This window comes from Ostrea edulis, chromosome 4 (assembly GCF_947568905.1).
Source record: "Ostrea edulis chromosome 4, xbOstEdul1.1, whole genome shotgun sequence".
NCBI classification, from domain to species: Eukaryota; Metazoa; Mollusca; class Bivalvia; order Ostreida; family Ostreidae; genus Ostrea; species Ostrea edulis.
Window position 1 is genome coordinate 80,219,208 of NC_079167.1, and position 22,489 is coordinate 80,241,696.

The following is a 22,489-nucleotide window of genomic DNA, read 5'->3' on the forward strand; positions in this document are numbered from 1 at the left end:
GAAATTATGACGATGTAGAGTACTACCTTAACGCCATATGAAAATGCTTTTGTTAAGTTTAAAGGACAAAAAAGTGCATGTGGTACATGTCTGCAAGCTCTGGTTATATGCATTTTGCCGTGATAAATGGCTTTTGTACCGGTTTTATAAAATTTACTTCAAACTTAGGATTCTGTAGGCAAGGTGTTTTCTGTCATTGACAAAAGAATACACCATACGAATGAAAACTTCAGAATACACCATACGAATGAAAACTTCAGAAGATATTGACGAGGAAAAAGCATTAAATATACCGAATTGTGAATGAAATACTCTTGGTGTTGGGATACAGTATGGAACTAGAGTCATTTTGTAAAAAAAAAAAAAAAAAGATAAATGCTTCCATTCTCTCATATTTTCTAGATCATTTGTACATTGACATAATACAAACTATTCATGATGATACAGATGTTAAATTTTCTTATTTATGGATACTATATGCTTACAATATTAACAATATATTCGTGATGTATTTCTTATGAATTACGATTTTTCAAACATTCAAACATATTTTTTTTTTAGTTTAAAAATGCTATGCGTTTACTCCAAGGTATCGTGTTCTTTTTAGTCCGTCTGTAGATCCAGATGCATTCGTCGGAAGTGGGTTTTTTTTTTGGTGGGTTTTTTTGTTTTGTTTTGCAGATAACCCTTTTACATTTTCTGCATTACCTCTCTTAGATCAAAATAAGACCAGAAATGACGACGTAGCGTTTAATTGTACCTCTTGAGAGTTCTAAAAACAATTTAGGATGTACAAGTTCCGAGGAATTCTATATCGTATACCGTGTGCTTAGCTCAGAAAATATAATCAGGTTCAAAATTAAAAACAGAATTTGCAATAAAACCTACTCAATGACGTTTGAGATTTTCTTATAAAATTTAAAGTTCTTGTGTATATGTCTAGTTGTCTACTAAAAGAAAAACTTCAGTGTCAATTGTTTCAGTAATATGTAATCTTTTACATGATTTTCAAAACTTGCTACACAATCCAGAGGTCAGAAAAGCTGTCTTAACCATTTTAAGACATTTAGATTTCACCATTAAAAAGACGTTTCTCATTGGACTATTGTAATCACTGTTCGTTATCATGACCTTCTCATATAAAGAAATGAACTCGAACAATAGCACAGAAGTCATAAGATGAAATGTATTTATTCCTGAAATGATACAGAACAAAGCATTCAACTGAAGAATGAGGTAGATTAATTTGACAAAACACACGCTATAAATATACTCTGTAAATTCTGCTGTTTTAGTAACAAATAAATTTCTAATATCTAGTACATGTACACTGTAAACACATTTTATAATTTTAGAGGTAGATTTGGGAGAAATTAAACGTAGTGGAAATCTACGGAATGATTTACGCTCTGTAACAAAACATGAGTTCCTACTTCAACCAACTTCATTTTTTCTGCTAAAGGAATGACGCTTTCAAATACTTAAATCTTAAACAATTTGTTCTGACACATTCGTAAGATTTCTCAATTAATGATGATTTTAGAATTAGCAAAAACAATGACATTAAATCAAAAATACACCCATGTTCCACATTGCTTACCTGAGTAATTGCTTGTACCCATGTAAAATTAGAATTCCGGTGTGATAACAATTGAATAAATTTAAATAGCACTACATAAGGATTCTGATATATAGCACTTTAGCAGAACTGTAATTGAAAAACAACAACCGATTAATAAGGGATTCGATAGAATCTTTCTTCCTAAAAACTGTAAACCCCACTTCCACCCGTGGGTGGTTCATCATATGAACAAACCTAAATTTATGAGGAATCTTACACAAGTTATAACCCCGTACGTTTAAAGAAGAATTGTTTTTAATTCTATATATCAATGTGAAAAGTTGTTTTCTTTAAGTAGACCCCAACTACCCTGGCCTTTCAACAAACTTGTAATATACACTACATGGTTATCATTGCATATCTAAATGACAAAACCCTGTGCGTCGTAAACATTCGTAAGTAAAACTTTCTATTGTGGCCCCGGGGTGGCCTCAAAGATTCTGGAAAGAAGAAACTTTTCTTTGAGGACAGATGATTCCAATTTGTCCTCATGCGGCACCGTTCGGGTTTCATAGTTTAAACGAACATGTAAGAAATCTTTCAAGCAAATTCTAGCTTTTCTAACACATTGGTTCTTTATCAAATCCCCCCCAATTTAATTTACCTTTACTATTTTTTAATGAAATATCGAGGAAAGGGAACATAACATTGAATTGTTGTTACACAGGGGTACTTTGTGGTAGTTTTGATGAAATAAGATCTTTGATTTTGGAGAATTCTGTAACGTTAAAGGTTGACAGTCGGACTGCAGAAAAGCTCTCGTATCAGGCGAGTTTAACAAACTCTGCTCATAACTTTAAACAGATGTTCCTCATTTTACTACGACATTGTGCGAGCACAACGTGTATTTTGATAGATAGGTCAGAGGTCATCAAGGACGGACAGATGAATGACAATCCTCGCGCACAGAACCAACTTCTCGTGTAGTATTTACATGACTTATATATACTTTGTAACCTACAAACATACTGCTTTCAAGAAGATTGTACATGTAAATAACTATAAGGACTTTTTCTCTCACTGCAGTCACGAAGCGAAAGCAGTATTTTCGACATTTCTACATAGAATTAAAAAAGGACAAAAATCAACGCAGCAATACGTTTGACTATACATATCTACCATGCTATTACAACAAATCATCGCACAATCAAACCTCCTACATAAAGATAACCGAAAATCAAAATGTACAACATATCCACAGAAAATGAAAGTACAGCACTTGTTATCACTAATGGCTTTTCTATAAAACGCTAGGTAATTTTTTTTCTTTCAATGTACAAATCATTAACATAGTAATCACTATAAATAATGTACGACTACCGAACACTCGCAGTCATTTTTTTATTTGATCTTTGAAGTTTGTTCATTGGGCTGGATGTAGTATATATATTCTAATTAGTTAACAGCTGTGCAGTATGGTATCTCTAAAATTGTAATAAAAACTAAATGGAATTATATAGAAATAAAACTAGGCGCACAATAAAACTGTGCTCTATATTATCATAACCCAATTTAGAATTCATGTTAGGTTTTATAAGTTGAATTGTGAAATATAATATATAGGATCATAAAAATTATAATATCAAAAGAGTCTAAAACATCTGTCTTCAATAAACCGATCTGTTGGTAAATATTTATCATAAAAACAATTTTTTTCTATTTAAATTAAAATTTTGCGGGTAAAATAAATATTACATGATATTTGATGATTCCGGAGGTAAATTACTATAGACAACAATACAAGTCCTATTACAATGGGATTAGTTATGTTTTTCGAGTATGGCAAACATTTCTATATGGCACTTGGTATTTAGCACTTATTACGACAATGGGCATCAACATCCAATGACAGCGAGTGTACATGTGTTCTTAATGACAGTACAAAACCCCCGTATGATAAATACAAAAATAGGTCAGGTCACACAGCAAACTAACACAAAATACATGTTTAAATCGTGAACTATTTGAAAGATTTTCATCCATCAGCTTTCCTCATCTAATAGAAACAATTTTAAATGACAAAAAAAAAATGCATGTATTGATAATACATCATTTGAAAATTACGACACAATTTAAAAAACGTAGTTCTAAGGAAAAAAGTCCATTCTACCCGAATATAAACCATGTACCGTTAAAAATGTCAAACATGCAGACACACACGACAAATCTGAATTGAAAAATATATGTACATCCAATACACCCGTAATACAGTGACCTGATTTCATTCCAACATCTTTTTCCAGCGCGAACAAGAAACGATTTGGACCCGATATATCAGAGGTAGGTTCCCTGAATTGTGGTAAACCAAAAAAATAAATTTAAATGTCTCTTTGCTTCTAAAGCATAGCAAAGTGACGTCAGCTAGATAAGATATACGTAGAAGAACACCGTCTTAAATATTTATACCCGCAAAACATATACCCAGATGAGAGGTCTGTTAGTCTATTGTAGACAATATGGCACGCTTAATTCATCGCTTACATAACACTTTCTCAAAAACTACAGCCAGAAAAATTAAAAACAGTGCTGCATCACAGACAAGAATTAGTCGATTCTTGTAATCTTTTTCATGTGAAATAAAAAACAAAACTTTTGGTCGAAAAAATAAACCAGAAAATGTAAACGTATGCAACACTGATCGTACACCAATCTAATTAAAATCAGACGTCTTAGATCCGCGCCGTGTAGCGATTGTGAGCGTATCTTAGGATCTGATTTTTATTAGATTGATCGTACGCAATTGTTTTGAAACTCTAGAAAATATGATACAATTGGTGAATTTTCAACACAATTTCATTCTATAATAATTCATGTCCTGTTTATTACTTAAACAAGCCTTTACTTATCATTTTCCGGCAATGTGTCCTCCTCTTGTGGATCTGATTTTAAGGTCTTCTTTCTGTCTATCATGTCTTTTAGCTGCTTCATTTCTTCCTGTAGAGCGTCTAATTCGTGCTTGAGTTTTCCGTTTTCCGTTTCCAGGTAGTCTGATTTCACCTCTCTCATTCTTGTTAAACTTTTTCTGTTCTCTCGACATCTTCGTGCAGCTTCGTTGTTTCGACGCCTTCTTTCGGCATATTTCGGATCAATTAACGACCTCTGACTCATCCGACCGCTTCTGCTGGGAGACGATTCCATATCATCTCGTTTGGATTTCTTTAAAAGGGGTAGTGGACCAGACTGCGCAAGGGCTACTTCAGATAGTTGCGTTAGTCCATTCACCACTGGATTAAAGCCAGCACTTTGAAAAGCACCACCAAAGTCCATGGGTATTTTATGTCTTAATTTGTGCGGTAATGCCATCGTTGGTGGACTTTGTGAGACTGGACTATCGGGAGATGAATACGACACAGAACTTTCATTCCCCGAGAAACTGTCGCCGCGTTTTCTGACGGTCAGGGATAAAGGTTCGTCTTGGGTGTGATCATCTGAGGTGTAGTCCGAGGGTAGGACTTGTTCCTCCTTCACGGAGGAAGAATTAGACTCTGCTGCTTTCTGAATGTTTGCTGAAGTGTATGATGGAGAATATTGTGAGGTAGTTTGAGAGGAGTTATATTGACGACCCTGAGTTTCATTTGTTTCCCCTGAGAGATACATTTGTCTTCTACTAATACCTAAATCTTCAACAGTTGATGCTTTGGGGCTGTGTTGTGGGAATTTATCTTGCATATGAGGTGAATTAATAGAATTAGATGATAGTTGGCTTTGATAATTTTCTTGGGTTCCAGCCGATGGCACCGCTGCTATGAAGTACGACATTGGTCCTTTAGAATTATAGTTTCCTTGTAAAGAGATCGGTAGCGGAATGGACGACTGCATGGGAACCATGGTCGGTGGTTGCGACCCGTGGAGCATAGATCCACTCGCTCTAGCCGCAGCTAAGTAATTCAGAGAAGCATTCGCGTGATGGTTCGGAACAGGCGACAGAGATCTTTCTCTACATTTTGAAGAAGCTGCTTTGTTGTCCTCATTGATATTGAAAGTTTCGTTGAGGGGTATACCAAAGTGTTTCTTAATCGCAAACAACTCGTTCCTAACCTGACAGTTTTCTCGCGTTAGTTCCACAATTCTATTTTCTAAAACCACGTCATGAAATCTTCGCTTCTCTCGCGATCTTCTCGCAGCTTCGTTGTTTTTTCTCCTCTTTTCCCAGTAGTGATCGTCTTTCCTGTTTTCTGGGATGAATTCACGCTGCTTTCTCGACGGTATGTATGGGTTGGAGCCGTCACTGGTCGCGCCTTTATCTGTTGATCCGTTGTTAGAGGTTGGGGCCACAATGCAGGTTGGTATAGAGGTAGGATTGGGGGAGTTTGCGTCTGAGCTACTGTCTGGAGAATCTGAGTGTTCAAAGGAATTATTCTCGTGTTCCATCTTTAGTTTAGTTTTAATGGCATAGACGCCGTCCGCATAACTACGAGGTAAATAATCCTCCCCGTCCCCCCTGTACGCGCACTGGTACTCCTTGTGGTGTTCGTATACAAACGAGGTATCTGATCCAGTCCTGAAAAAATAATAAAGCCATAAAATGAAGGCAATGATTGTTATTGTCCTTATTAAATTATTTCCACTCGGATGTACCAAATCAGTATGACTTATCTCAAATTGTCCCGATCTGAAAACAGCAATCTGAGGTAATTCATTCTTTTAAACAGATTTATTATTGTTTGGGTGATATTTAATCATTAATTTAAGTCTTTTACTGTCTTTTGTTTAGTATAGAAATATTTTATTGCCACGTTTGGAAATTTTATTGCAACAAATGTTCAATTTGGGACACGACACCAATGGTAAAAACTTGATAACTGTCCATTTCCTTCAAATGAATATATACATTCACATTAATCATATCGAATTATAAATTGATGTAAGTAACTTGGGCACAACGAAATATCGCACACACAATAGGTATTAAACGTTACGTTATAACAATAGTGGTTGATTGATTGATGTTTTCCGCCACACTCAACAATTTTTCAGTTATCTGGTGGCGCCCAGTTTTTTTATTGGTGGAAGAGAGAATCCAGATACGATGTACCTGGGAAGAGACTACCGACCTTCCGAAAGTAAACTGGGAAACTTTTTCACTTACCGGTACTAGCGAGATTCAAACCCGCGCCGACAGAGGTGAAAGGCCGTGTAATTTTGACATTCTGATTCAAATGATATACATATATGTATATAGATCAGGGAAACGTGCGTTGTATTTAAGGACACGTGATCCCAAACCATGCATGGGCTGGTATATATTTTTGGTTTAGTTTGGTTGTAAAAAGTACCAAACAAAAAAAACAAGGGACATAAATTTTCTTTGATGTTCAAAGTGGAAATATGTTACCCCTCCCAATTTAAATTTAAAAACTTTTTACACTGGTTTGTACTTAATTGAGAAACCGTGGGGAATAAATTACATTCCACCCTGTGACCTTGACCTTTTGACCTACCTTTTGAAAACTTTAACCTTGCTAATAACTTTTTCAACAGTAAGGCTAGAGCTTTGATATTTCACATGAGTATTCCTTGTGAGAAGATCTTTCCGTGGGTATCAATATTTTTTATCCTGTGACCTTGACCTTGGAGTTTGACCTACTTTAATTTTTTTTACATTGGTCATAACTTCTAAATGATAAATTTATATTAGAGCTTTCTTATTGCAAATGAGCATTTCTTGTGACAAGATCTTTCTACTGGTATCAAGATATTTGTCCATGTGACCTTGGCCATTTTCGGAATTGGCCATTATCGGGGAATTTGTGTTTCACAAACACATCCTGTTTTCTTTTCTTTTTTGTTTTTGAAAAACAAGTTTTGTAGCAAATGTCGTGTAGAAAGAGAAAAGATGTTCTCTCGACATTTTCCACACTACTAAGTTTACCTTTAGATTTACAATACATTGTGTATGTATAAGTTAATATTGAGAATTACTCCACGTGTTATATATTGCCACCTGGACATTCAGGGCACGGAATATGTCGTGCTAATTTGTCCACATTTGCCTAATGATGAAGTTTATCTGAAATACAATTATGTACAAAGAACTCTTGTACTTATCTTTTCCAGTTTTATAAGACTCACGTTCTGTACCACATACACGGTAGGTTTTATACGTGATGTTATAACAAGTGACATTCTGATTCAATGGATGTACACGTGTATGTAGATCAAGGGAAACGTGTATTGTTTTTCCAGTTTTATAAGACTCGGCATCCCTTTTATAGTTCTGAATTTTTAAAACTACAAAATACACTGCAAGTGGATGAATACCGTTAAATTATATATATACTGTGTCTGTGTGACGTTATTTAAGGATAATACACTAAGCTTTGATAAAAGCAAAAGTGACTTAAATTCATGCATATTTTACCGTTAATCTTTCACATAACAGAGTTATTGTCAACAATAATGATTGTTCTCTGCAAAAATGATAGCATTAGGAAAATCCACTTCATTGTTCAAATATTGATTTTCTGTCAATAGGAAAACAGCATTTCTGAAACATATCCTAGAAGTATAGTTGTTTCCACTCCATATTTAGTGCATCAAAATAAATATACATCTGCTCAAAGTCGTATTTGTAATACTACATATTATATCATTTAATGTTTTCCCCTCATCAATACTATACTACTCGGTGATTTTTTAGGGCCAAAATGCCACCGATATTCGGCTGTTTCCCCTCGCAAAAATAAGCTATTTTTTCCCAATTATATATGTATGTTTTCCCAATTTCAAATCTAGTAACATTGGGCAATTTTAAACAAAAAGTTACCGTATATTGCTGACAAAGAGTAAATACGTTTTTTGTTTTTTTCTTCAGTTTTATTCTCCAAACCCTTGCACATGAAAAGGTTTTGTAAAGAATATGTAAGACAATGGAGGCATCCATATAAGCAGATACGCAGCGTAGTATGTAGTTTCCAGATACACATTAAGCCTTATTGTTGACACTTTCAGTTTGACCGCCATTTTATGTAGGGTTAGGAAGTGACCAACAGTATAGGATTTTAATAAAATCCGAAAAATACAAACAGGAGAGACATTCTGGAAACTTGATTATTGATATAATATTTACAAGATTATAGGTACTACCAAATGTTGGTAATTTTTTTTTATGAAATTAGGCAATATGTAATTCTTAGAAAAAGTAAAATAATATTTATACAATGTGTGACTTCCCATACATATTTTCAAATGTTAGATAATGATTTATTTTATGATTTTAAATCAGATCTGAAATAAACCTCAAACAAAAACATTTGTCATCTGATCATTTTATGCATATTATGCATCTTTACCATTTTAATTTACTATGAATGATTTTTCCCAATTTGAGAAAAATGTAGCCAATTTGTCCCAATTCATAAGGAGGGGTGGTAGTTTGAAAAACAAAAAAAATCACTGATTACATAGGTTATGCAAAAATGATATTCATCGTTATAACATCTTAATTAGAATGATTATGAATTATATACCTATATAACATCTTAATTAGAATCATGACATATACCTGTATAACATCTTAATTAATTAGAATCATGACTTATATACCTGTATAATATCTTAATTAGAATGATTATGAATTATATACCTGAATTATATACCTATATAACATCTTAATTAGAATCATGACATATACCTGTATAACATCTTAATTAATTAGAATCATGAATTATATACCTGCACACATGCACTCCTGATTTTCTATATACATGTTATGAAATTTAGTATTCTACAAGAAACATAACAGCTTTAATAGAACGTTCATTCGCGTGATTACACAAATGGAGAGGACAGATTTTACACGATTCTGGTTCGGATTTTACACAGACTACATGTACTTTTAAATGACGATTTCGTTTACGAAGTCTACCCTGTATATGGCCATTATTTTATTTTTTGACTGGACGTTAGAGGAATCAAAACTCATTATGTTTCGATTAAACCAGGAAACATCCTCTACGTATAATATTAGCTAACTGACATAGATCAAGGAGGGAGGCGATACGCCTCTATTCCGCGCGATGACTGAAGTCGTGTTATTTCGAGGAGTCGTGAAATCAATCAATCAATGAAAATTACGAACCATGAGAAGAGCACAGACAATGCAGAGCAATGTCACAAAGAAATAATGCCCTTCCCTCGTATTACAAAACAACATTGCACTTCTATACAGGCAAATTGTCACACTCCGGTGGTATTGGCAATGTGGGTACATGCATTGGGGTCATTTCGAAATACCCGAATGTGCTCTTCCTGTATGAAACTTGCGGTAATAGTTCACTAAAAATTCCTGTAAATAGATGACATATGTACTGTAAACTGTACTTAACAACAGTATATTCAAAATTATATTCCTATTGGATCTAAACAATGAATAGGTTTCCGTGATTGAACACACGTGACTAGTGGAAACATTCAAAGATAAACTTTTTTTTTACCAATGGAAAGCGTAAGCTATTAAACATTACGTTGTTTTGCTATAAGAATAATAATTAATGAACTAAATTAGAACATTGAGCTTCAACATCAATGTCCAAGCTCAATAGTGTTCAGGTCTCACCGTCGTAAGTGTCGCTTACCTCTCGACAAAAATCAATAGGAACAGGGAAACGGGAAACATTATTTATATGGATATTCTTAAGATAAAATAGTCTTTAAAAATTAACATTTTACACAATTATGAAGATGTCCTTACATAAGAGATTTATGTTCCTTCGTGACATGCCTACAGTCAGAGATTGAAATTACATAAGTAAACCACGAAATTTACACCTGCGGTTCAAAAGTTCTCATTAACGACTATTTCATTATTCAACAAACGATATCGTAGGCTTTTGAATTATCTTCTTGGACACAAAAAGATGCAAATATTATTCAAATTTTTCTTTTCTTAAAACGTTCAGTGCGAATTTCAAAAGGTAGCAATTTCAAAGTTTAATTCTGCAAAGTGGGAGCACACGTTGAAGACCAATAGATATACTCTTTTTTCCTTAGCACTTGTATATGAACAGTAAGATTGTATCGAGGCGCATTGGTTAGCAGGCCAAAGGTCATCGTAAGGACATGACCGCTGGTTCTCCTTTTTCCAGCGCCAGTACACGCTAGCGCAAATCGCATCTGTACCTGCGAGTCAATTTACTGCAAATTCTGAATCATTAAAAAGGAAAAAGAAAAATGCCACACCAAAAAAAGAAAAGAGGTCAAAGAGTCACACGAATTCCAGTTTGACTTTCACCTCCTCCAATGGTCAGGCTTTATTTGTATTTTGCTTCTAAGTGTCCACTCGAGTGTTACAGAGGAAAGAAAGGTTGACCCCAAGAAACCAGGCAGATAGTTCTTTTAACAACAAAAAATGTATTTGATTTCAGAAATCCGAGATGCAAACACATCTGTCTTTCATATTTATGAAATAAGGAAAAAAAGGAATGGCTTTTATTCCATGGAACTTTTTAAGATAGGATAAAAGCATTATTAGATACTAAATGTATTGTTATCAATTTACAGAATGGGATAAATTTTGTGGCTAACAAGCGACCAAAAAAAAAAAATAAATAAAACCCAAATCAATGAAAATTAAAGGTACATTCAAACAAAATCCTATACAACAGTATTTAAAATATAATTCCAGTGTTCAAAATAAATATCCTTTTTTATTTCACCATACACAAATTTTCTACGTTTGTCAGGGTAAAAATGCTATCCAAAATAAATATGATAATTTCATTGCATGAATTTCAGATGAATAAACACAGAACGTAGCAATTTAAATCCTGCGTAGATCCAGTTCAGATTCTCATTCATGCATGTCGAGATTAAAAACAAAGTACGAATTTCGTAATACCTCTTCTGATCAGTGACTTATAATCCGTGGTTCAGACAAGGAGTCGGCAGTTAGTTAGTAATATACATATTATGAAACAATTACATAGATTAAATGAACATTAAATTAAATATGTAATTTTAAAAAGGACGTTCATGTTATCTCGACTCCAAATTATTCAAATCAATTCCATATGGTCCGTGTAACAGGTGACGTACAGGAATTATAAACCAATTAATCATTACATCATATTCACGACACCGATCTTTGTAAATTCATGGAGCACCTTACCTTTTATCAATTGTTTGTTCACCCCACTTGTTCGGCACAGATACCGGGTACGTCAAAATAGACATGTTGTCTGCCGGACAAGTTATACATTCAACCTACACAATATATCGCTTTACGTAATTCTCCCGAACAGTTATGTAATTTGTGAGGGCAAGGTTGCTTTTGCAATCTAAGCGCCTGCTACATGTGGTTCAATAACAGCACGTGATGATTTACGCCAATATGATACGTCTCAATAAACAATGCACTATGTAAATGGCTTTTATCCACACTATTATAGGTTTTTTTTTATATCACTGTAACACGATCGATTAAAAAAAAACCACACACGGGTGAGTTAAATTTTGGTACTATACATACACCAACACAACCCGTAGATACTGTAGTAAGGAATGCACTCTATATCTATACTCGTGCGTAAAACATATCTATCGCTGTGTAAGTAAACACAATCGTGACCTTAAAACACAGGCCAAAAGTTCAAACAAAAGAATAATTTAAAAATAAAAGTATCTCACCTCTTTAGTTCTCAAGCGCTGTATCCGCTTGCTTGGGCTGTGTAACTTCTGCTCATGACTTTCTGAGGTAGAATCTGCCCAAAGTACATATTATGTAATTTGAAGAGGACAAAAAATATCTGATCACGTGGTCTGCACTTGAACCGATGCGACCTCTCTAGCCTTACATTAAGGACAACAAATACAACCGGGAAACAGATAATTTTTCAACAAAAATGAGAAGTGAACAACAAATGCTGACCGAGGCCATTTTAATACAAAAGATTCCTTTACCTGGTAGAAAGGTCATCTGAGGCAAAGCTGCCATCAGGTCGTTTACGATCTCCTATCATTCCCATTTCGGAGCCATGATTTTTCAGTACTGCCTGTATGACCTGGCAATTTTAATGCGTGCGCATACAAATTATATAATGGGCGCGTAACTAATACATCGCAAAAACGAAGTAGGTCAATTATTTGGGCATACAAAAGCGGGTTGCGTGTCATCCCCGATAGAGTGAAGATTTGTCGAAGCTTGTTTGTCGTTGAATGAATTGAAATTGTAAGATTATTGATAAAGGAAAACAATGAGAGGTGATCGTAAAACATTTCTAAACACAAAATCAGGCGCGACGGTTGACAACACAATTCGTTCATTCATAAAACATTATAATTCGTACAAAGCGTGCATTTACAACATTGTGCAACGACAGGTACTGAACAGAATTCTCTGTATGAACGAATAAATTGTAAATATATATTCAAAAACGAATGAATACGTAACCTACACGCACTTGTGTTTTTTTAACCAAAAAAATGTCATTTTACAATAATTAAAGAACCTCGATATTAGATTGCATTAAATGTTTAGGTGATACTACTATGAAGGAATGTTACAAAGAGATAAACTTGTGCATTTATTCTTTTCCAGCTGTCGAATAAGAATTTTTTTTCTACCATAGGTCAAGCAGAGGGTAACACTCTTTTCGCTTGGAGTCTCCTGCTGACCCTCGTACTGGACATGAACTTCTTCCATTCATGCGTTTTACAGAAACAGATCAATATCAACTTCTCCATGGCAACGTAAACTTGTTACAAATTTATAGAAACAACCACCAAGGTAAAAAACGTCATATAATATGTTTATAGCTTTTAAAAATATTTGCCAAAATCAACACACCAAAGCAGTTAAACCCTTCCCTTTAACTCGTTCTGACCCCGCGTTGTATCTATACCATGTAACCACCATCAGGAAGATTATGAGTTGAATGTTTGTCCATGTAATCGCTAAATCGATAAACTTTTTACTTGTTTATTCTTTCCCTAGCGAGAAAAGGAGAATCGCGGTCGATTGAGGTCGCCCCACTACAACAGCACTACGGAATGCATGACGTTACTACAGTTGTATAGAAAAAACAAGTGCGCAGCCGCAGTGGCGATATTATCATAACTCAAGGACCTCACCTAAGATTCACCCCGAGTGACCGCCAGGAAACTTTTTTTTTCAGATACGTTATGTGCAGTATTGATGGGAACAGGCATGCGGAACCCTAAGGATGAAAAAATCGTTAAAAATCTTCAAACACCGAGCAATACTGCAGCTTATCATTGGGAGTGTTTTAATTTTGTTCAGATGAATGAAAAATACCATTACATGCCATTAAATTGTAAGTGGTTCTTCTCAACCGTAACGATGACTTCATATCGTGGGGATCAAATGGAGAAAAATATCTCTATTACGTAAACAAAAGCAGTTTGAATTCCATTATTTGACTTCGATAGACTGTTAAAACTGAGACAAGTTCAAACATTTGATTAACATGCAGAATCTCAATGCATGGACAAGTATGTCCCTGTTTTGTCCCACATATAGGCCGATTCCAAGCTTCAACTGTTGCCATTTAAGTGACAAAAATCGGAGAAAGAGAGAGAGAGAGAGATTGTATGATATGAAATATATATGAAAATGATATACGTATGATATAGTATGCAATACATGTGCAGATGATTTGTGGCACTTTATCTAAATCTGTTAATGCCTCTGAGTGAATTTTTTTTCGAATAGGATGTAAAAGAATACAATACATTGTATACTATATATAAATATAATTACGACATACGAAACCGTGCACATATGAACTGGATTAATTGATTGAATATTGTTTAACGTCCCTCGAGAGAGAAAATTTCACTCATATGGAGACGTCACCACTGCCGGTGAAGGGCTGCAAAATTTAGGCCTATGCTCGGCGCTTATGGCCATTGAGCAGGGAGAGATCTTTATCGTGCCACACCTGCTGTGACACAGGACCTCGGTTTTTGCGGTCTCATCCGAAGGACCGCTTCGGTCATGTAGTCGCCTCTTACCACAAGCAAGGGGTACTGAGGACCTATTCTAACCCGGATCTCCACGGCATCATATGAACTGGAATTGATAAATACTTTGCAATTAGATTTTTCACCATATGATATATCAAAACGAAACTTCCAATTGATAGTTACAAATGAATCCTAATACATTTCTACAGGTACATGAGTAGGTCTGATCTTGTTAGGACATACAATATTCATGTAACTTCAATCGGATCACTCATCCCTAAAATGTAGGCCAAACCAGTCCTCCAGAACATGATTACAGCATGCGTCCTTAGATACAACATCCACAAGTAAACTTTTGTCCTCCACCAACGAAATACAGGTAAAATCTAGCATATAAAAGATATATGGAAACGTGCATCTTTTAGAAACATCACCCGTGGAAGTTTGATGCAGGGGGACCTTAAAATCATGGAGCACCTCTGTGTTTTACCTGCTTATTTATTCAGGCACTGTAACCCAGGATCTGGTGTGTATCCTGTACGTTTTGGTCTTTAGGTATTACATGTCATTATACTTTGACATGGCAATCGCGCGAAAAACAGCGCCAAAAGTTCATTCATCCGATAAAATGTAGGTCACAGGGCAGTACCTGGGACGACATCCCTGCTAGTTTTTTTCCCCAGGTGGTATCTTTAATTCAAACATGCTAACGGATAAGATCGAAAGAGGAAAAAAAGTAATACAAATTTATATACCATCCCCAAAAATATCGACCCCTCTCATTGATTCAAATGTACATCAATTTCAGTAATTGAAATGTATGTCATTATCTTCATCAGAATGCTTGTTTGACGAACACGTGTATCCTTTGAAACAAAGGAAGCGAGAATAAAAGACTTATTCATCTGTACAGGTAGGTGTTTGCTTGGAGGTATGTGGAAAATGAGGTTGGATAGTATGCTCTAGTTTCTATCGATATAAAGGTGAAAAAAGAAAATTACGTGTTCCTAGCAGGTGATAATAGTGTATATATCGTTATCGAATATTTGTACGAGAAAATGCTAACATATAATGAATATATGCACTGACTTTCTCTGTATACAGAACGGATTCTTCAATTATAAAGACGGGAGGATGGTATGATGATAATGAAGAATGATGAACTAACACTTATTTAGAAGTATAAAAATTCAAATATGGCATGATTATACATACTGGTCTGGAGGTTATAAAACTTGTACCGTACTTATACTCAGTCATGTTTGTTTTGAGTACAACTCTGAGCAAGCTCCAAGCTTACTCGAAAAATCCTGAGCTTGTACTCCATTTCAGTAGGAGAATGATTTTATGAAAGTTTTATAAACTTCACTTTTGAGAATGAGTACGATTTAGAGCACGGAATTTGAGTTTGAGTATGAAAACGTGCTCAAAAAAGGTTTTATAACCCCCAGGCCAGGACTGTAATATGAATTTTGTATTTCATTACTGCCTAAAACCTCCAACTGTTACACGCACCTGTATTAATAAAATGCGTTTCTCTTGTCAACTTCATGCTATCTAATCAGACTTCTCCCGTCTTTTTCTTTAATGCTTATTACATGATGCCTTACATGTCCTTAATACAATTAATGATTTTAATATAACATACCATAATTAAAGGGGTATTACAGGGCCGTAAATTAACCTTCAATTTGGAGGAGGCAGGAAATTAGGCGGGGGTCTGGGGGCCGCCCAGGCCCCCAGACGCTGAGTACATTTTGTGCACACTGAACACGTTTCGTGCAAAATCCTTGATTCTAGGGCCTTCTAAGATGTTACTTGACTAACTCATTCTAAAAGAAAGATTTGGAATGCTTTTTAAGGGAGGTATCATGTTCTTAGTTATTGGAAACAACATAAATTCTAATGAACTTTAAATTTTAATTTTTTTTGGCTCAAAAGTTGGAGGAGGCAGCTGCCTCCTCCGCCTCCATGTAATTTACGGCCCTGGGTATTAGCTGTGAAAGTGATGACAACCATTTTTTTCAAAATCACTCAATGGCAAAGGAATTATATTAATTACTAATAAACACACACATACACACACACACACACACACACACACACACACATATATATATATATATATATATATATATATATATTACAAAAACAAGAGAAATGTAATAAAACTACGTTAGATAACCACTTTTAGTGTAAAGAAATGTATAAGGAAGAATTTTTGTCTTGCAAGACAATTATTTAAACACCAAAATTACATATATTCATGTGTCTGCTTTGAGGTTAAAAAGTGCCTGAAATAATAAGATACTAAATCTAGTATAATTATTTCTTAAATTTATCATATACTTGGTAATGATTATGCAGATTCTGCACTGCGTGATACCAGTGACGTCACAATAGCCGATATCAACGACGGGTCCGAAAATCCATATCACATATCAGACCGGTCCTAAAATCCATATCACATATCAGACCGGTCCTAAAATCCATATCACATATCAGACCGGCGTGCAAAAATGCATATGAAGCCGGAAATGTATCATTCTGTAATGATCACTGTACCAAAGTTTTTACCATTGTAAATCAATGTTTCAAAGGTAGGTAATGTTCAAATATTTCTTGATCTATCTTTAAAATGCAATAAATTAACCGCATGTGATGAAAATGTAAAATCAGCCCTCGAACCCATATATCAGATTACCCTCCCCCACATGCAATATTTATTAATAAGTATCAAAAGTGCAGTACATGTATATGATAAATAGAATATTACCTGCTAAAATCCATATCATGTCATAATAATACATAATAATAATAAAGCCTTTATTTATCCAGGATTACATATTTAGCGATAACGCTAGTTTTCAATATGGTCCTGCAGATAACATACATACAGACAGATATTAGTAAAATAAACACAGATTAAAAGAAGTAGAATACATATAAACTTAAGAAATAATTATGAATGTAAGATAAATAGGAACAAAATGAAGCTTACAGAATATGGTGATAATCTCTATTAAGATAATTTCTCTTATAACACACAACACTTGTTGAGTTTCTTATATTCTCACTCAAGGCATTCCACATTGTGCTCCCTGAAATGTTGAAAGATCTTCTAAAATATTCTGTTTTTGCCCTGGGTTTATACAATATATTTGAATTAGAATTTCTAGTTTGCCTCTGACTGACTTCTGATACATATTTAAAAACATTTAAATAATCTGGCATTAAACCATGTAAAACTTTATACACTAAAATGACTTTTCTATAGACAAAGTACTCTGATAGAGGCAACCAGTTAAGTTCTGTAAACATGACATTAGATGGTGTTTCAAAATTTCTGATGTTAAGAATTACCCTTGCAGCTCGTTTTGCAATATAAAAAGCTTATTCACATTTTCAGCATTTCTTGGATTGCTCCATATAGTGCAACAAATTGTAAAATGTGGAAAAATCATAGTACTAAAAATCTTCAGCAGCGCATCGTTGGACATAACATATCTTATTCTTCTTAAAATGTCAATTCTCTTGGAAATCTTGTTCATAAGTGATTCTATATGACTTTTCCAGGACAAAGTTTCATCAATATTTTGACTCAAATCAGCCCTCGGACCCCATATTAACCTTCGGGCCTTCGGCCCTCGGGCTGATACATGTGTATAGGGCCACTCGGGCTGATAATATTCTATATATATATATATATATATATATATATATATATATATATATATATATGTATATTGTATATATATATATATATATATATATATATATATATATATATATATATAACAGCAATTTTTGTTGAATTCAATTTTGGGTGACAAAATACAGTTTTTTGTTGTTTTTCTTTTTGTAATGAAAATAATTATTGAAGATAAAGGGGAGAGGGATAAATTACTTGTCGAATAGGTACCAAACTAAATAGAGGATAACATTTTTCAAACACGTATATATAGCATGACTTTATAAAGTGTGCCGTGGGAAGGGGGGGGGGAAGGAGAAGTTGATTTCGCAATTGTTCAAAACAATAATAATTATTTTAAAAAACAACAAACAATCCTACTTGTATTTTGCCCAATATACAAAATCCTATATTAGTAGGAAAGCGGCATTAAACATTTCACCCAAAGTATTTCCCCCTACCTCAAAATCTTATCCGGGTTAGGGAGGGGGGGGCATCTTTCAACATATGGGATTCTTTACGGGGGAGGGTGTGATAACATATTTATCATTATGTTATGAGAAAAATATTTAATATTGACTCCGAGTAACCTGATGGTTCTCTATTCCATGTTAAAATTTTCTTTTCTCTAAAAAAAGGTAAGAAATATAGCCTATGTACAGATGTGGGGGGAGGGGGAACTTTTTCTTATTAGGGAGGAGGTTTTAAATCAATTGATTGCTTGGATTCCATAAAAATTAAAACTACTTCTAGTCTAGCAGGCACGGGTATGCTCGGACTGCATAAGGTAAATTATCAATATATCATATCTAGAATATGACAAAGCTGCAGTCAGAGATGTCCAAAGTATAGAATATCGAATCAATGGAATGACAAAGTAATGTCGTAAAGTGTAAAAACACTGACAGAAATCAATATTTCGTCTTCACATTCAATCCGGACACATTGAAGGTAAGTTAAAAAGAAAACCCAATCCGTAGTCTTCTGTGCGGAATAAAAAAAGAAGGGTGGAAACTATAATGATGACAAAACGGACATTAGTTAAAAGTTCAGTTTTAATGATAATTACATAACAGATATCATTCGGAAAGTGGGGGACAAACATGGTTGTGCACGTGCCCCACCCTTCCCCTCCCCCACCCCACCCCTCCCCCTCCATCTCATACGGCCTTGATTGGTAGTGATGTGCCTTGATTAGTATTGATAGGCCTTGATTAGTATTGATGTGCCTTGATTAGTATTGATGTGCCTTGACTAGTATTGATAGGTCTTGATTAGTATTGATAGGCCTTGATTAGTATTTATGTGTCTTGACTAGTATTGATGTGCCTTGATTAGTATTGATAGGCCTTGATTAGTATTGATAGGCCTTGATTAGTATTGATGTGTCTTGATTAGTATTGATGTGCCTTGATTAGTATTGATAGGCCTTGATTAGTATTTATGTGTCTTGACTAGTATTGATGTGCCTTGATTAGTATTGATAGGCCTTGATTAGTATTGATGTGTCTTGATTAGTATTGATGTGCCTTATTTAGTATTGATAGGCCTTGATTAGTATTGATAGGCCTTGATTAGTATTGATGTGTCTTGATTAGTATTGATGTGCCTTGATTAGTATTGATAGGCCTTGATTAGTATTGATGTGTCTTGGTATTGATGTGCCTTGATTAGTATTGATGTGCCTTGATTAGTATTGATAGGCCTTGATTAGTATTGATGTGTCTTGATTAGTATTGATGTGCCTTGATTAGTATTGATGTGCCTTGATTGGTATCGATAGATTTCGCACTACAGTGTATTGTATTTTTGCACACTACTGATTTTGCAATTTGCGGTGTTGTTAATAGCATTCTGTCATTTTTTCTTCTATATACTCATTATCTCATGTATAATCCACATGTTTGACAAAACATTGCCCTTTATTAGAACATGTAACATGATAATTTCGTATGAAGTGATAATCTGATGCTACAACAATGTGGATTTTTTTCCTTCTTTTTGAAATCTCCATGTTAATGTATAACCGGTAGGTGTCCATCCATACAGGGCTTTTAAGGTTTGTAGGGCCCGAATTAAGACCCTATTCCCGATGTTAAATGCAGGTACATGTATTTCCCTCAATTTGTGCTTTAAAATTCCCAAACAATGAAAACAAATTAAAGCAGTGTAGCTTTATTGTTCCTAAATGTCCTTCACAGGTCCACATATTACAATTTTTCTTCGAAATTGTTAAGTAAACCTAATTTTGGCTCCTACATATTTGAATGGGAGTAAACTTTTACCAAATTGAAAGTCAGGAGTCCAGTTATACCTTAATGTACTGGTTTAATTTTTCCCTACTTCTTTGTGTGAAAGGTTTTTCCTTGCGAGTTCAAGCTATTTTTCCCAAATGGAAAGCCCAGACCTCTGATATCAAGACCTAAAACCCCTGTCCTATCCTAACTAATATGAGTGTACTGACCGCCACTGATGTAGATTCATGTTCAGCTCTATACTTTCCACTGCATATGGCTTGAGAGTAATGTTGGACTAAGGATTCTTACTGACAGTAATATACATTTTGTAAGTATATTTCTAAGAGTTAGACGCCACTGATCCAGTTTTAACATTAGAATGCTGATAGAGGTCTCTTTCATTTATATATGTCCCTGTACTGCTATTTTACGAACCGTCGCTGATCTAGATTTATTTCTATACTATATAAAGTGTCACTGTATCTGTTATTTCAACCTTCTCTAACGATCAAGTGTCCCTGTCAACCTTCACTAACGATCAAGTGTCCCTGTCAACCTTCACTAACGATCAAGTGTCCCTGTCAACCTTCACTAACGATCAAGTGTCCCTGTCAACCTTCACTAACGATCAAATGCCCCTGTCAACCTTCACTAACGATCAAGTGCCCCTGTCAACCTTCACTAACGATCAAGTGCCCCTGTCAACCTTCACTAACGATTAAGTGTCCCTGTCAACCTTCACTAACGATTAAGTGTCCCTGTCAACCTTCACTAACGATCAAGTGCCCCTGTCAACCTTCACTAACGATCAAGTGCCCCTGTCAACCTTCACTAACGATCAAGTGCCCCTGTCAACCTTCACTAACGATTAAATGCCCTTGTCAATCTTCACTAACGATCAAGTGCCCCTGTCAACCTTCTCTAACGATTAAGTGCCCCTGTCAACCTTCACTAACAATTAAGTGTCCCTGTAAGTCTTCTCTAACGATTAAGTTGGTTTTTTAGCTCACCTGAACCGAAGGTTCAAGTGAGCTTTTCTGATCGCTTTTTGTCCGTCGTCTGTCTGTCTGTCTGTTAAACTTTTCACATTTTCGACTTCTTCTCCAGAACCACTGGGCCAGTTTCAACCAAACATGGCCAAAAGCATCCTTGGGTGAAGGGCTTTCAAGTTTGTTCAAATGAAGGGCCATGTCCCTTTCAAAGGGGAGATAATCACAAAAATGCAAAAATAGGGTGGGGTCATTTAAAAATCTTCTTCTCAAGAACCACTGGGCCAGAAGAGCTGAAATTTACCTGAAAGCTTCCTGACATATTGCAGATTCAAGTTTGTTCAAATCATGGCCCCCGGTGGTAGGATGGGGCCACAAGGGGGGATCAAAGTTTTACATACAAATATATAGGAAAAATCTTCTTCTCAAGAACCACTGAGCCAGAAAAGCTGATTTTTACATGAAAACTTTCTGACATAGTGCAGATTCAAGTTTGTTCAAATCATGGCCGCCGGGGGTAGGATGGGGCCACAAGGGGGGATCAAAGATTTACATACAAATATATAGGGAAAAACTTTAAAAATCTTCTCAAGAACCACTAAGCCAGAAAAGCTGAGATTTACATGAAAGCTTCCTTACATAATGCAGATTCAAGTTTGTTCAAATCATGGGCTCCGGGGGTTGGATGGGGCCACAATAGGGGATCAAAGTTTTACATACAAATATATAGGAAAAATCTTCTTCTCAAGAACTACTGAGCCAGAAAAGCTGATTTTTACATGAAAACTTTCTGACATAGTGCAGATTCAAGTTTGTTCAAATCATGGCCCCCGGGGGTAGGATGGGGCCACAAGGGGGGATCAAAGTTTTACATACAAATATAGGAAAAAGCTTTAAAAATCTTCTTCTCAAGAACCATTGGGCCAAAGAAGTTGACATTTACATGAAAGCTTTCTGACATAGTGTAGATTCAAGTTTGCAAAGGGTAGTTTGGGCCATAATAGGGACTAAGGTTTTACATGCAAAT

General features: G+C 35.1%; 1 protein-coding gene and 1 long non-coding RNA gene across 4 annotated transcripts in view; one reads left to right on the top strand and one right to left on the bottom strand.

Moving 5' to 3' along the window:
- The window catches only part of LOC125670730 (uncharacterized), a 42,926-nt gene extending 26,865 nt beyond the window's left edge, over positions 1 to 16,061 (top strand). For 2 of the 3 annotated variants that reach the window (XR_007368375.2, XR_007368376.2), the window contains 2 exons: positions 13,189 to 13,346; positions 13,554 to 14,350. This is a non-coding gene — a long non-coding RNA (uncharacterized LOC125670730). Of the gene's footprint in view, positions 1 to 13,188; positions 13,347 to 13,553; positions 14,351 to 15,384; positions 15,459 to 15,649 lie in introns of those variants that run through there. The other variant, XR_007368377.2, reaches the window with a different exon arrangement.
- Positions 1,169 to 12,157, bottom strand: LOC130046391 (nuclear factor interleukin-3-regulated protein-like). Its single transcript, XM_056163856.1, has 2 exons — positions 11,730 to 12,157; positions 1,169 to 6,122 (listed from the first exon to the last, which is right to left on the bottom strand). Exons 1-2 carry the CDS (start codon positions 11,792 to 11,794, stop codon positions 4,460 to 4,462), a joined length of 1,728 nt encoding a protein of 575 aa, XP_056019831.1. The 5' UTR covers positions 11,795 to 12,157; the 3' UTR covers positions 1,169 to 4,459.
- Positions 16,062 to 22,489: the final 6,428 nt, after the last annotated feature.